The sequence below is a fragment of the Nylanderia fulva genome, unplaced genomic scaffold (genome assembly GCF_048542155.1).
Source record: "Nylanderia fulva isolate GAGA-0341 unplaced genomic scaffold, ASM4854215v1 Scaffold50, whole genome shotgun sequence".
Lineage (NCBI taxonomy): Eukaryota > Metazoa > Arthropoda > Insecta > Hymenoptera > Formicidae > Nylanderia > Nylanderia fulva.
Window position 1 is genome coordinate 205,762 of NW_028190588.1, and position 16,587 is coordinate 222,348.

Genomic DNA, 16,587 nt, shown 5'->3' on the forward strand with positions numbered 1-16,587 from the left:
GCAGAGGATTTTCGGAGAATGGCAATGACGATGAGGTGGAGAGACCTAAGACAAAAGTGACGATCGTTGAGACGATAACGGAAGACGCGAATTATGTGGCCAATCTGAGTAACGTCACCTCAAATGTTGTTGGCAAAGTCGGTAGCATGTTCGGCAAGGGCATCGGCGGTCTTTCTACAAAATTTGGCTCAGCCAGCAATTGGTTCTAGTTATTGTTTCTAGCACTCTGCCAGTAAAAAAAATCTTACATTCGACTAGTACGTTCCTTCGTCTAAATAAGGGGATGCGAACGGGGCAAGATTTCTAAAGGCATAGCCAGTACCCTATAGACAGTACGATGATCTAGAGTTTTGTCCATATAAACGAATGATAACGATTAAAACGATGCAATCGATCGGATCAGTTGGCTCTTATCGTCTCGCGAGATCGGTTCAATTTTATTGCGGATTTTCTTCGAGATTTTCAATAGTTCCAAAACTAATATTAAAAGAATTACTTATTGATTGATCACGATTGAAAAAACTAATTGCTGATATATTTCCGTTTACTTAGGCATAGTTTTTTCGAATTTCCAGTAATAATACGTATTAGACGTCGTAATGTGCGTGCTAAGAATTACGCGAGCTCGTTGTAAATTCGTTTTAATTGACCGATTATGTTTGATCTCAGGTAATAGCGAAAACATAGTCGAAATATACTATTCGGAAAGGCTGATTGTGTGCGAGAAATAAGCACGATATAGACGAGAGAGTAAACGCGTAGATATATCTAATCATATTACAAAGGTATATGTATATAAACGTACACATGCACACATATGCAACGTGTAATTATGAGATATTCGTACATTTTGTCGTGGTCTGCATGTGTCAGACTAACGTCGTTAATATATACATATATACATATATATATATATTAGCTGAATTGTCAGAACACAGAATATACGAGATTTTTCCTACTTAGTCTGTGTACCGCGAGTTGGTTTTGCGGATTTAGTTGTCGAAGGATAAAAGCAAGGGCACACACACGTATTTTGCGTAAATAAAAAACTAGGAAAGATTCTCGGGTCGATTGCAACGTTACTTGGATGTGGAATACGGGGGGAACGCGACAGGAATAATATGAAAAATCTCGAGAAAAAGTCACGGAAAAGTAAGAAACGGGAAGGAAAGGGATACACGACTTGTCGAAACCGCTTATCGAATTAATTTCGCGATCAACTATATTTTTTCAACTGTTAGGTACGATCGCTGTTATCTGTTGGACGACCATTCGTCTGCTATTCGAGCGGATTTCTTGTTTCGTTACAAAAAAACTTTTCGTGAAACGGAAAACGAGGAAGAGACGTTTCCTTAGCGATTAGAAGTAAGAGACACAAAGTGAAATGAAGAAGAGAAATATTTCATCTCTCTTGTGAATCTATATAGAGTCGATTTTTCCAGTGTAAGAATTTTCAGCATTAAAAACTTTATCGCAATTGAGCCTCGTTAAAAATCTCTCAGAAATTAACATTAACTTAAAATTAATCCTTGAAAATTTAATAGTTAAAATATCTTGCAAATTGTCGCTTAAAATCGGTGATCGATATTCTATATTCATCTCTGTCTTAATATATTCTTCGAGGCTCTGGGCACTCTGTATAAGAATACTAATTGTTATTCACATACATCAAAATGATAAATTTGATTTATACTGTTAATTTAAAATTCATGAAGAACTCAATTAATAAGTTTCCCGAATGGCTATAAATATTAGACTTTAATAGAGCTTAAAAGATTAATCGGGTCAAAACTTGTGATACATTGCTAGCGTAACCTTTCATAGTTTTTTCCGATGGTACTATATTTATTAAACATACACGCAAACAAGTTTCAGCATATTATTAATTAGTCGCGATTGAATGGTCGCCGACAACCAGAAGCAGTGAACGTAGTAGCACGTTGTATTTTTTACCTGCATCACATTATACGAATTCATGCTAGATATCGGTAATGTGATAGCATTCGCGAATTACTACATATACAAACAAATTAACTATTTATTTGCAAACGAGGAAAGGGAAAGGAGAGCAATTATATGCACAGTGAGAAACTTTATTGGCGAGAATTAAGTCGAGAGAGATAATCGAAGAATTCGTCATTTATTAAAGAGCGTTAAAATTTTTATTTTAACATTACAAGGACAATAAAGGAAGAATTCTTTAATTAAAAAATCATAGGAAAACTATATTAATGTCTCGCCAGAATAAAATTTTTTAATGTGTATAAAATTGATGTGTGTTCGGTTGAGAATATTTCATTTTTAAGAGTAACTCTCGCGAAATATGTTGTGAAATTTTCTAGTAGTCTCAACATTTTGAGAATAATTCTCAATCGGGTTTGCTACAGATTTTCGCTGTCGGGAGTCGCTCTTGAGATATTGAATAATTTTCAGGATCGAAATATATAAACGAATCGTGCGTGGGTTAGGCACTGAATCGTTTTCGATTTTGCTCTAATTACGCGACAGGGAGGAAATATATATATCCTCTTTTTTTGATTAAAACAATTTTTTTTTGTCATTGTCGTCGTTATGATACTAATTAACGTCCTATAAAAGACAAGTGTTATGTAGGTTTACAATGCAAGAGAGCCTTGTCCCTGGATCACGAGGCGCATGTATATTTTCAAAACTTCACGATATAACGTTCGTATATATTAATGGATATTTATTCAGCTTGATATAAACTCTTGAAAGTGCATCAAACGCGAAAGTATAACAGCGAGGCAGGATGAAAAATGTACGTCCCTTAAGAATTTTATTTATTTTACATTGCGAGATATTTCGTCTATTTTCATTTGTCAATTTTCCATTTTTATTTTTATTATTTCTGTGTTTTTTTTAAATGCGCGAGAGACAAATCCTAATCGCCTTTATAACCATCGAGCTCTTTGAGCTCTCTCTGTCTACCTCAAATATGAAGAAGAATCATTCCATTGTATATGTAAAATAATTCCAGAATAAGATAATCGAAAAAAAAACTAACATAATCAAGTTGATACAAATACGAAATTTGTTTGAAATTTAAACTCATAATTGAGATAAAACTTATTTTTGGCAAATCAATATTTTTTTAGAGATCTACGTATATGGTTTATTTTAAATAAGTAATTACGTCATTTCAGGGAATCATAATAACAAGAGAGTTTTTGTTCGACATCAATCATTTTCTTATTCACTACCTGATTATTATTAGTGGCGGATACATATTTTTCATCCTACTTCGATGAGTAAGGCAGTTATAAAATTAACCGTAAAAGAGGATATGAAAATACACATACAAACACACGTACACACAGACATACACAGAAATGTAGAGCAGTCGCGCAAACGCGAAGCGAGGGAGGAGGGATTTACCATTCGTTTGTACATACTAATGGCGAAATGGGAAAGAGTAAATTTTTTATATGAGACAAAAAAAAACGAAGCTGAGAGCGAAGCGTGTAAATCTCACGGATTAAACAATTCTTTATTTTAATTGCTCGATTATGCGTTCAAGTTGCAATAAGTATAAGAGAGATTGCATAATGAGATGACTCGGCAGTACTTTCTGTACCGACGTATGTGCAAGCGGCAAAAGCAAATTTCTAGAGACGATGTTATAATTTTTTTATCGTCGACTTTCGAACTTGACAGCATATTTTTTGATGCATTGCACGTTTATAAAATAGGGCGACCAAAAAAGGCGAGTTTCTTTTTTTCTCTCAATCTTTCTCTGATTTTTTGTTTCTCTCTCTCTCTCTCTCTCTCTCTCTCTAGCTCTCTATTTCTCTCTCTTTTTCCAATTATCTCTCTCTTTCTCTCTGTCTCTTTCTCTCTCTCGCCAGAAATTAACAAGTACATATAATTTGCTAAAGAATGAGATAAATATTACACACTCCATACATAGATCCTTTTAATTTCGTTACACTGTTATATGTTCTTGACGCCCAAGGAAAAAAAGTTAATGTAAAATACAGTTTTATAAATGTTATGTTATTTTTGACACGTTGCGGCTTGCAGTGACATTGGATTAAGACTATGTTGTTAGACTCGAATTGAAATTTTTCTTTCCTTATATCGCAAATATTACGTGAAATGCATAATGACGCCTGACAGAAATACCTTTCTTTCATGCTTCGGAATTTGTTCTCGTTTTTATACTTACATCTTTTTTTATCTTAATTTTCTTACAATAATAAACTTTCGAAAATTACTAAAACCGACAGTCACTAATATTTAAAAAATCTAAATAAAAAACAATTTCTCAACATTATTAATTCTTTAATTATTAAAAATTAAAGAGTTTGAAAAATTATATTTTAATAAATTAAACTAAATTTTATCTTTTATTCGAAATTCTAATTAAGCTCTATGTTTCAAGATATTTAATACTGAAAATTTTATATATTAGAGAAGAAGCAAACAAGATATAAAAGAAAAAAATTCAGAAGCCTGAGCGCATTATTGCAATTGCTTGAATGTTTCGTCACTGATATCGCAATGACCAGTAAAGTGCAATGATACAATTGTATGATTTATCGCCACGATGATGTATATCAATACCGACTAAGTAAACGCGGCCTTATACACACACCGTATACATGATAATTTCCGTCGCGATCGTGACGAGATTCTACGAGAGCGGAAAGTCAGGCGCGAGCGAGATTCGTTTAAGCCCTTAAAAGGAAGCGAAAGTGGGAAAAAAAAGAAAAGAAAACAAAAAACACGGGGAATTTGAAACTTTATCAAAAGTAAAAAAACCTCCAAATTATTATATTATACTTATCAATGCTAACGACGTTAGAATTATTATGATTATCGTGGTTATTCTTACTATTGGTAATTCTCCTATACTCTTACTAATTAGATTAGGACTGTTATGAAATGATCTCTCTCTCTCTCTCTTTTTATCTCTCACTCTTTCTGTCTATCTGTCTACCTATCTATTTATCGATTTATCGATCTATTTCCGTCTCTATTTCACTATTCCGACTATAGTAATTCTTCACCGATCGAACTTCGATACGAACACTTCTGTCGCCAGCTCTCTCTACCTTCTCTGTCTGCCTTTTCATTTTTATCTTTATCCTACTTGTTTACTCTTCTTAACCAATTTCTAATTTTTCCTTTCCCTATTTTCTCTATTTCTCTCTTTCTCTCTCTCTCTATCTTTGTTTTTCCATTTACCTTTCTCCATTTTGCGTTTAAACTGTGACTTTACTTGAATTGAAGAGATGGTCTTTTTACTCTCTAGCCAGTGTTCTAGTCTCAATTTAACTTCTATTCAACTGTTGTTCTCTCGTTAATAAAAAGTCCGACGAAAAAAAAAACAGAACAAGATACAAAAAAAATAACACATATCCCGATATTTTTTATTTCCTTCTCAATAATCGGCTCCAATAATCGGCACTTTATCAGTATCATCCAATCATGCGTTTTTTCACGAGGAAAAAAAGAGAACAGAAATCACTCGCTCTCATCGTTTGTCGCCAACACGATATACTTAAAAGTCCGGAAGGGAGAGTATATGCGATATGAATTCGCGTATTTTCTGTAAATATTACCATGCACACGCAACACGCATCCTCATCGTAACATTGTCATTGTAAAAGAAAAACGGTCGAGAAGGGAAAAATTTTGTGTAAAGAAGAGATGGAATTAGAATAGATTCGATTTTTGTTGGAATTTTTAGAATGAAGGAAATAAGTAAGTGGAAGGAAATAAAAAAGTTTTATTCTTTCCACTTTTTTCCTCATTTCGAATATTCGAACAAAAATTAAATTCTCTCTTATTCCATCCTTCCTCGTAGACAGCGGAAAGAAAAAAATAGGTCCAGGCGATCTCAAATTTCATTGTAAATAAGCGACGCGCCGACGTAACTTAAATTTTCGTGTCATTATTCGCCGGAGCCTACAAAAAAAAAGAAGAAAAAAAAGGAAAAAAAAGAAAAAGAAAATCGCTTGCTTAATCGGGGTAACGAATGAATGATAATCACCGCCTGTCTCACTCTCTATCTCTTATTATCTCTCCCTTTCTCTCATCCATCCTCACTCATCGAAGCATTAATCGCATCTCTTTACTCGACTGCAAAGCGGAAACGACTGTGATCTAGATTAGTGTTACACATCGCATGAAGAAGAAAAAAAAAAGAAAAACAATCGATCGATCAGTGCTTAAATGCGACATCGACCATGATCATGACAACATAGATTATGAATGTTTCGTAGCGATTAAGTATTTCTTATGGACTTTCACGCATATACATATATAAATAAATGAAAAATATATCTATAAATATATATATATATATATATATATATAAATATATATATATATATATACACACATAATTACGCCACGCTGAGAGAGGCTATGTGAAAACGTCGGAACGTTCTTTTTTTCCTTTTGTGGAGCATTTGTGTAAGTAATTTGCATGTGGGGCAAGAATGCAAACGCATACATGTGTAATTGCAATTAATAAAGTATACGTTGTAAAATGTAACATGTCATGTAGCGTACATACCTTCGTATTCGTCGCGATGTCCATCTTGTGCTCGTTCAATTTTCATCTCGCCCTTCTTCTCGAAACATCTCATATATGCATGCATCATCCAACATTCAGCATCCCGATGTTGCAGAAATGGCCTAAATCATTCAATAAGATTATTATTATTAAAATAAAATATCAGTGTAAAATAAAAATTAATATCTCTTTCAAAAATATTTTTCTTCCGAAATATTTCAAAAGAAGTAAATTGTTTATAATATTTAGAAAAAATATGAAAATAAAGGCGAATGTGGGAAACAAATTTAAAATTCGATGTTTGTAATTTTGCATGATTAAAAATACCTTTGATATATGTATTTTGTATATAAATGATAATATTTGATAATTTGTTTCAAGAAATGTTTTAATTTGGGTTAATATATAGGTTGGATCGAGAAGTGTAGTACAATTTAAAAAATTAATTTCTCTTGCAAAATTATAAAGAGTCGAAAATAACAAAGAGTAAAATTTTTTCGTATGAGACTTTGTTTTTGAAAAAATTTACTTTAATATGGAAAATTAATAATATATTTATGTTTTCAGTGCTTGAATTGTTCTAATAAAATCTTGTATTATATATCGCTAAATGCGACAACGACTAATAATATATATATATATATATATATATAATATATAACATATTCTATTTAGTAAAACAATCTAAAATATTCTAAAATAATTTAAGATATTTGTATATATTCTGAAGCACTCTCGAGAGAGATGAATAATATATGTAAAGAGCGTAAATATATCAATTTTTAAGGTTAATTATATATGCTCTCGAAAGTCAACGATAAATATCCTACTTTTTCAATTAGTTGTCGTTACTGCAATTCAGTAGTCTAGAGAAGACTTGTATAATAATTATTTTGGATATAATTACCAGTAAATCCACAAAATTAATGCGTTATTCTTTCTTGAAGAATTCGGCGCGCGCTCCACAACTCGAATCAAAGTCACTGCTGCCAACTGCATAATCACAAATACTAATAATTCAGAAGATTACCCTACGTCGGTAACATCACTCAATGAATAACAATACATGAACTTTGCGGCAATATATTTTGTTTTTATAATATATATAATATTTTCTTACATATATTAAATTACAATTTTAATTTATTACTCGATTCATTCATTAATTGAGCACATTTTAATTCATAATCGCTTTACATTCTAAATCTATATATTAGCAGAGAATGGGCTTCTGACTCTGATATATATGTATGATATGATACGAGAATTTAAAAAAGCACATATCTGTCACGCGTAAAAAACTCAGTTAATCATTTAATTTTATATTTTATAATCGCTTATCAGTAACTTTCAGCTCATCATCAATCAGCTCATTAACATATAGTTTCGTGAATCGACGCGCCAATCGTCGTTTCGGACGGGCCACGACGTTTCATAACAGTGCCGGACTCGTGTCCTTGATTTCGTTAGTGCAGGACGAGGAGACTCCAAACTCGAGTCGTTCTCCGAAGAAGAGAGATCGTCCCCGAGAAAAATCCTTCCGAAAAATCGTATTCGTACTCGTCAACGGCCTATAACATGCTCACGGTAAGAGCTTTGCAAAGCACTTTAAAGCTCTGTGAAGAACCATCTGTCGTAATTTATTGTGTTCTCTTCCACGTTTCTTCGCAGTCTTTTCTCTATCTTGTCTAATTCTGTTTTGTTATAAATAAATCTTGTATGGGAGGATAGAAAATATTGAGCAACTACTGCAAGTGTGGAACAAAACGTTGCGATTTATGTGAAAAAAAAAGAATAAATAAGAGGAAACAAAAAAGCAAAAAAACAAAAGAAATAGAAAATTTTAATTTTGAAATGATGATAGTTTTTTTGTTTTCAGACTGTCGTAAGAACCGTCGTTCGTCGCTCGTTCTCCACCTCAAAATGGGCAGCAGCACAGCAGGTGATTTATTTTCTACTGTTAAACTAACCTAAAATCTCGGTTTTCTCAATATATTGTAAAGATATGATAGTTTTCACTGATATTTTTGCATTGATCAATAGTTACTTTCGTTCCATTCTTCTCAGTTTAATTATTTTACTCATTTATGATTATTTGTTAAAATGAAAATTTGAAGGACATGAAAGGTCATTTACTTGTGATTCAGTATTCTTTTATGGAAATTCTTATAAATATCTTAGATGACTGTGCGAGATGCTTTGAACTCAGCCCTGGATGAGGAGATGGAGAAGGACGAGAGGGTGTTCCTTCTTGGTGAAGAAGTTGCTCTATACGATGGTGCTTACAAGGTCTCTCGTGGTCTTTGGAAGAAGTACGGAGACAAACGTGTCATTGACACACCAATTACAGAAGCTGGTTTTGCTGGTATTGCAGTTGGAGCTGCAATGGTGCGTTTACAGCTCATCATATTAATATTACATTTTTTTCTTATTACTTTATCCAATTAACATAAGTAATATTTTTCAGGCTGGCCTGCGACCGGTCTGTGAATTCATGACATTTAATTTCTCGATGCAAGCGATCGATCATATCATCAACTCTGCTGCCAAGACGTTTTATATGTCTGCAGGTAGAGTCAATGTGCCAATAGTGTTTCGTGGTCCCAATGGTGCTGCTGCTGGTGTTGGGGCACAGCATTCACAATGTTTTGGTGCTTGGTATAGTCATTGTCCTGGTTTGAAGGTAGTATCACCTTACAACAGCGAAGATGCTAAAGGTCTGCTGAAGGCAGCTATCCGAGATCCAGATCCGGTGGTAGTACTCGAGAATGAGATACTGTATGGTGTACAGTATCCCATGTCTGATGAAGCTTTATCTAAGGATTTTGTCTTGCCCATTGGCAAGGCGAAGGTGGAGCGAGTGGGCAATCACGTGACGTTGGTGGCACATTCCAAGGCTGTAGAAGAATCCCTCGAAGCGGCTAATGAACTTGCCGGGAAAGGAATCGAAGCCGAGGTGATAAATCTTCGTTCTCTCAGGCCGTTGGACACAAATACTATCATACAATCTGTGATGAAGACGAAACATTTGTTGACTGTCGAACAAGGCTGGCCGCACTGTGGTATCGGTGCAGAAGTTAGCGCAAGAATCGCCGAAAGTAAGTTTCGTTCGATTATTGCGAAATATTTTCCTTATATTGAGAATATCAATCGTGAGACAAAAAAAGATAGTTAAAATTGGAGACAGATTTAAATGGCAAATAACTGATCATTCATAAATGAAGATGGTTGGCTTTAGCAGTTCATTCTTGTCGATTCATAATTTATTCCGTGTTCTTGATGGTAACATTTTCCTTATTCGTTCAACAAATTAATTTTTTCTTTTAGGTGAAGCTTTTTATCATCTCGATGCACCCGTAATTCGCATTACGGGAGTAGACACGCCAATGCCATACGCAAAAACCCTGGAGATAGCGGCTCTGCCACAGGTCAAAGACATAGTGAATGCTGTTAACAAAGTATTAGGAGTCACGCAGTAATCGTAACGGTATGCAAGTACTTAGGTGAAATTGCTATATTTCTATGATTTTCCTAACACATTGTGGTTTTCCTTCCGGTTCACTGTTTTTCTATCTGGTATATCCTATTTTTGGTCAATCATTGATCAATACAATAATAGAATAAATACACAGAGAGATGTAAATTAAGAGAAGAGGTAAATAAGTACAAACAAGTTCTGTGAAGATATTACATAATACTCTATCACCGCCAGATAGAATTTGAAAAACATTTCCTTATAAGTTTTAATCATGGAACTCTTACAAGAAAGTAAATTTTTAGGAAAAGGGAGCATTTGTACATTTATTACAATGTATAAATGAAGTTCAAGCAAATGTACATACATACCTCTTCACATTAATGCGCAAGATATGTATTCTCTATACATGTCATGAATAGATAGAATATGTGATATCAATTACAATTATATGTGTAAATACGTACTAGTAGTTAGCAATATTTTATCAAATTACGTAAAATTATGTACAGATGCATTCAAAAGTTCTATTTTATTTGAGTCACGTTTTAGTAAATTAAAATTATCTTTTATTTAAAGAATATATGCGCGCAATATTATAATCTACTGCCATATATAAATATATATACATATATATATATATATATATATATATATCCATATATCTAAGCTGCCCTTTTTCACATAGAGTTTCACATCACACATTAATGAAAATAACTTATAAGAAAATGTTGATAGTGCAATTACTGCAGTTATATGCGTTATTGCCCACATATATTTGACTGCAAAATTATAAGCAGCATAGAGGTGCTGCATTTGTTTAATTATTTATTACAGAAAATTAATAAATTAAAATTTAGAAATTCCGTCTTTATATAATTTATATTTATACCTTTTATATATACATATAATTTTTACATTGATATTCATGTATGATACATACGTAATAAGCAGCATGTCACTACTGTCATATAACGTTCAAACGCATCTCTCAGTTCTCCTTCTCTAGATAGAGAAATTGAATTTTTGAAATTTGTAATATTAAGCTTATATTTATTGTTGCTATATACTACTTCTCTAATACTTACCTAAGTACATCCATATCAAGAGCACACTGTGTGTAAACAGCCAAGAAATTTCGTAGATCGGAATGCGTCCAATTGACTTGTCGCCAAGGTTCGATGCATCTCTCCACTAGTTCCAAAAAGAAAAATCTTAACTCTCGTGATCTGTGCAAGTTGCATCCAATTCCGAGTATCGCTCTCGAATACGAACGAAAGTTCATGTCTACTTCTTGATAAGATCGATCGAGAAGCATTGGTTTGAGCTTGAGGCATACCAGACTAAAATGTCAAAGTTTTGATATATTGTTGTAATTTTATTGATAGATGAATGAAATCATTATCTCGATAAATCTCAATTTTTATAGAATTCAACATACTGTTTATGATGTTTATCATTTTCTAAAAGAACTCTACATTCTGATAATTCCTGTAGAAATTCTCTATCCAAATCTGTATCGAAGTATTCAGATCCAACACAACGATACGTCCATGATGCCATCATACTGTTAGCACAATGATATAAATCAGGAAATGTCAAAAATTGTAGTTTTCTTTTATTCATTTCAAACCGCAGACATGCTATAAATACTACTGCAGCATATCGTCTGTATATAAAAAAAAAAAATAGTTAATTATAATTATTATTATTTATATATTATAATTCAATCATTTTATTACTACAAATATTATAGATATTATAAAGAATATTGCATACTTAGCAAGATCCTCCGAAAGTAAGAAATGTTGTTTGATATTGGTTGAAAGAGAACCTGGTAAGTCTTCGACAATTTTAAACACTCTTTTCACATTATCATATTGTCGTCGACAACTCTTCAATGTAATCCCTGTCTTCTCTGACACTTCGTCCATATCTTTTCTACTCTTGGATGTTATTTTCTTTCCCAATAATTCACGTATAACAATATCATCAAATTCATAGTACCTGAAATGAATAATAATTAATCAGTGTCTCGCAAGAGGAATTAATTACAAATTCCAATTTTATGATCAATAGTTTTCATCATTCTTTCAGTCTTACATTTCTATAAGCATTTGACTAGTTTGAGGTTCTATCTGAAAGGCCAGCTGTTCGCTGGCAAGCTTAGTAGGGGTATGAAGTAATTTCTCAAGTAAAGCATAGGTGCGATAGTGATCAAGTATGTCAGATGCGACCAGCTCAAGCGGTGCATTAGTTTGTTGACATATTCCTCGTTGATTCAGAATATTGACTGCTTCGCTGGCTAAAAAAAACATTTGTAATAATATTAATATTAATAGTTCTCATTTTTTATGCAAAAAAGTAAATAAATTAGATTATATTTCTACTCACAAGAATGACCGTCAACCCAAAGCTGATAGATTTCAGGATCAACTAGAGTATAATTACTGATAAATACATCAACCTCTGACAACATGTTGAGGTTAAGCATAAGTTGTCATTTTACACTGGATCACAGACGCGAAATTATCGCGAAAATCGTGCTAACCTCGATCTAAGACACGTTTTGTTCGAGAAAACTCGTTTATGCAAAATCATTATCGCGTATGAAAGTTACGGAATCTCGTCGACGAAAAATCTATCGATCATATTTACTATATTTAGGTTAAGTACAATTTCATGTTGCCCGCCATGTTGGCAATGACGTTCGACTCACGTGGTATCGACTATCGACCTATCAACGCTTATTTGACTCACGCAGTGCTGAATTTGAACCAGAAAGGGTGAAACGGTGAAACGGTGAACCAGAATGGTGCGCGTAGGTGAAGTGAAATCGTATCCGAATTAAATCTGTGCGAATCTGTGTAAATCGACGTCGAAATCCGGCGATGAGACGAAAATAATGAAGATCTTTCACGTCTGAAGGTAATTAAATGAATAGAAATGAGTGTGATCGCATTTTTATGTATAAACTGAGCGATTGAAATATGCATTCTTTTCGACGGCGAATTCGTCGATCTTTCGTTTCATTCGCATATAAAGAAGCTACAACTGCCTTATTTATTGCCGATGTTTCATATATTATTAGATTATATCACATTACACATCATTATATCATATGTATTATGGGTGAATTTATTATTTATGTAGTATATATGTGTAAGGAAGAGGTGATCATAACCGTACACACACACATACACACACACACACACACACACACACATATATGAATATTGTGTATAAGTATATATAACATGTAGGCGAAAAATTTATGATAAAATCACACAGAATACACAGACTATATTTTTGTCTTTCAATGTTTCTGAGAAAAAATATCATTCTCATGTCGAATATATATAATATATAATAATGTATCTTTTTGTGATGTATATAGATTGCGTGCAAATATTGGGATATGCAAATTGGCGGGATAAGAAAATGGCGTCCGAGTATATATATGTGGTTGATTCCCTCTACGAAATTGGTGAGTGCAAGAATAAGTGAGTAAAAAAATATTTTTAAATTTATTATAATAATGGTTAAATTGAGAAAAAAATAGAAAGAGAGAATCCTTCGTTATCGAGAAATTAAAATATTCCATTTTAAAAATCAAAAAAATAATTAAATTTTAATATAATTATTCTTATGAGATAATTAATATCAGTTATTAATAAAATAATTAAAATAGTTTCATTAGTTTCGTCCTTGATTAAAATTTACATCACAATTTTCAACTTTTAAATTAATTTTGAAGCAATAATTTGCAACATACATATTTAACCGAGGGGTTATTTAAACTCAACAATCATTTTTATTGCGTTACGGTACTACAATATTTTTATCTCATTTGTCGTTAATATTATAATATTAAACATGAGGAATATTATATTTTAATTGAATGTTTTTGATCAGATACTTTTTTCAGAATTTAAAATATTTTGATAAATGAGCTTTTAATTATATTTCTGAAAATAAAAATTACATTAGAAATTAATCTAGAAATTAATTATTATAGTTGTGCACAATGTTTTCAAATTTAATTTGCTAAGAGCCTTTAATTACTAATTTTTAATTTGTTTATTTTAAAAAGTTTTTCATCGTTTATGTATAATATATTTTACTTTTTAACAGATTTAATATGTTTCAAAAGATAACTACATGACAGTATTTTCTTAATTATTTATATACTTTACAAGAAACTCTAAATTCTTATAAAATAAAATTTAAAAAATTCACAGCAATTCTGCAAACGTAAACATTGCTCTGCTTTTTTTTCAATTCAGAATATTGTTTTTGCAACGAAACTCGTATTTAATTATTATTACTTGCACTTCTTCTTACATTATATCAGTTGCGAATTAAAGTATAGCTTTCAAGATATAGCTGTCGAGTAAAAAGGTCACACGATGTTACGATACAGCCCTTTCGCATGTCATCAGTGCTTTATCGGCGGTGCATTATTTTCATTTTTCCGCCGCAATCAGTAAATGCTTAATTAAAGTAATCGCCGGACTTTGGAGCGAAATAATACGGAATACACGGACGGTATAGCGCACTCGCGCATGTATATATACAGGCGCACATATACATCTATATATATACGAATACGTTCACCGGCCGCAATTCCGCACGATTGATTGACAGGCGAAGTGCAGTAGCAGCGGCAGCGATCGAAATTACCATTGCACTCGCGCGCTCGTGCGGACGCAATTAATTCGCGGCGAGGCGACGTCACGTAACGTTAAACTCGTTATCGTGCGGGAAACGCGCGTTAACCGGCTACGACTGCCAACGCGAGCGAATAAATATTGTAGTACCGTAACAAAACCTGGCTGGACGCCGGATTCGTCTTGAGCGAAGTATATATCGATCGGGCCCATGTAGAACAGAATGATGAATATAATTCTCGTCAACTATATGTATAACGAGATAAAAAGTATCATGCGGACATATAAAACTTTTTCTTCCTTTTCTTTTCTCCTTCTTCTTCGAGTTAAAATAAACAATGTCGTTCTATGAAGTATGAAACATAGAAAAAAATCTCGTAATTTAAAATATTATTAACTTCTCTTTGAAAATACTGATGTCCTATTAATTTTGAAGTCTTTCTGCAACTCTGTTATAATGTCGTTATATTATAAATTCATACATATTTTCTAAAGCAAAGAATAATATTAAAAATTTTTAATAAAACATTTATATTTAGAGAATAAATTTTATTTTATATCTAATTCTATTATTATTCAATTTAAAGTCATACAGAATTATATTAATTGCTTTAATTTATAATGAATAATAATTGCAAACACAAATATAATATGGAATTTCACGAATTATTTCACTAGTTAAAGAGTTTTTTATGCACGCGTTATGTGTGTTATTCACATTAATTTACATTAGAGTTAAAAATTGTGTAAAGAAATTATATAATTTATAATACGATATGTGTGAAAGCACTACTAAAATACAATAATTCGCTCGATATATATGTTAGTCAATATATATATATATATATTGTATGAATCTTTGTCTACAATTTTACTGCATATTTAACAAGAAAAGCAAAATACACTAAATATTTTTTATAAAAAATGCGTGTCCAAAAAGGTAAGATATACTGAATATTTTTTATAAAAAGATACAAGCACAAAAAGGTAAGATATACTAAATATTCTTTATAAAAAAATGCGTGCACAAAAATTTAAAACAAGCCATGCGTATTCCATGGTAAATCTGTAAAAATAATATTTTTCTTATATCATGTGACATGTCGACTCATTATATGTATACGTCATTTCTATTTACTTAATAATCCTGAGCATTATAGTTGATCAATGCCTCTACTCATTAATTATAAATGTATTACAAATAAATAAGACATTTGCATTTAATCTTACAATTTTTGCAAGATTATTAATGCCAATATACATATATCTATTTTAACTAACATATATTAATTTTGTATTCTAAAATATTTCTTTTCATTTTTCAAGAAATAAGATTGTACTTTGTATGCTTTATGTTTCCAATATATATATATATATATATATTTAAGTATAAAGTATAATACAAAATACAATCTTATTTTTAAAAAAATTAAAAGAAATATTTTAAAATATAATGTGTTAATATGTATTAGTTAGAATGTTTTCAAAAAAATATATATGTGCACATACATGTATATTTTTTTTTAAGTATCTTGACTTAATACATATTATAACTACTGACATATTAACTATAAACTATTAACTATTGACTATGCATATTGAAGAAAGCCATGCATATTCCGTGGTAAATCTGTGATGTGAAAACGATATCTTTCTTCTATCGTCTGATATGTCGACTCATTACAGACGTCATTTCTATTTACTTAATAATCCCGAGCATTAGAGTTAATCATTGCCTCTACTCATTAATTAAAAATGTATTACAAATTAATAACACATTGCATTTAATCTCATAATTTTTAATGACAGTATATACATCTATTTTGTCTAATAAATATTAACTTATTTGTTTCTAAAATATTTCTTTTGATTTTTTAAAAAATATGATTGTACTTTGT

The 16,587-nt window shown here is 31.7% G+C and overlaps 3 protein-coding genes across 5 annotated transcripts in view; 2 read left to right on the forward strand and 1 right to left on the reverse strand.

Moving 5' to 3' along the window:
- The window catches only part of Cadps (calcium-dependent secretion activator 1), a 33,824-nt gene extending 27,301 nt beyond the window's left edge, over nucleotides 1–6,523 (forward strand). For all 3 annotated transcript variants that reach the window (XM_029322790.2, XM_085487167.1, XM_085487166.1), the window contains exon 15: nucleotides 5–6,523. In XM_029322790.2, coding sequence (XP_029178623.2) covers nucleotides 5–209 — 205 coding nt within the window. In that variant the 3' untranslated portion in view covers nucleotides 210–6,523. The remainder of the gene's footprint in view (nucleotides 1–4) is intronic.
- A 1,395-nt stretch (nucleotides 6,524–7,918) lies between these two features.
- Nucleotides 7,919–12,644, forward strand: Pdhb (Pyruvate dehydrogenase E1 beta subunit). Its single transcript, XM_029323344.2, has 5 exons — nucleotides 7,919–8,131; nucleotides 8,424–8,486; nucleotides 8,726–8,932; nucleotides 9,012–9,642; nucleotides 9,872–12,644. Exons 1-5 carry the CDS (start codon nucleotides 8,123–8,125, stop codon nucleotides 10,021–10,023), a joined length of 1,062 nt encoding a protein of 353 aa, XP_029179177.1. The 5' UTR covers nucleotides 7,919–8,122; the 3' UTR covers nucleotides 10,024–12,644.
- Fibp (acidic fibroblast growth factor intracellular-binding protein) lies at nucleotides 10,883–12,741 on the reverse strand. The gene is made up of 6 exons (XM_029310352.2): nucleotides 12,414–12,741; nucleotides 12,123–12,324; nucleotides 11,799–12,026; nucleotides 11,461–11,688; nucleotides 11,108–11,362; nucleotides 10,883–11,024 (listed from the first exon to the last, which is right to left on the reverse strand). The coding sequence occupies exons 1-6, from the start codon at nucleotides 12,511–12,513 to the stop codon at nucleotides 10,946–10,948; spliced, it is 1,092 nt and encodes a 363-aa protein (XP_029166185.1). The 5' UTR covers nucleotides 12,514–12,741; the 3' UTR covers nucleotides 10,883–10,945.
- Between the last annotated feature and the right edge of the window lie 3,846 nt (nucleotides 12,742–16,587).

Bases quoted from the DNA above. Each gene is read 5' to 3' on its own strand.
- Pdhb (XM_029323344.2), top strand. The intron at 8,487-8,725 runs GTGATTTATTTT...TAAATATCTTAG, and splicing joins AATGGGCAGCAGCACAGCAG to ATGACTGTGCGAGATGCTTT. The intron at 9,643-9,871 runs GTAAGTTTCGTT...TTTTTCTTTTAG, and splicing joins TAGCGCAAGAATCGCCGAAA to GTGAAGCTTTTTATCATCTC.
- Fibp (XM_029310352.2), bottom strand. From the start codon at position 12,513: ATGCTTAACCTCAACATGTTGTCAGAGGTTGATGTATTTATCAGTAAT. The intron at 12,325-12,413 runs GTGAGTAGAAAT...TGTTTTTTTTAG, and splicing joins TTGGGTTGACGGTCATTCTT to CCAGCGAAGCAGTCAATATT. The intron at 11,363-11,460 runs GTATGTTGAATT...TTGACATTTTAG, and splicing joins AATGATAAACATCATAAACA to TCTGGTATGCCTCAAGCTCA.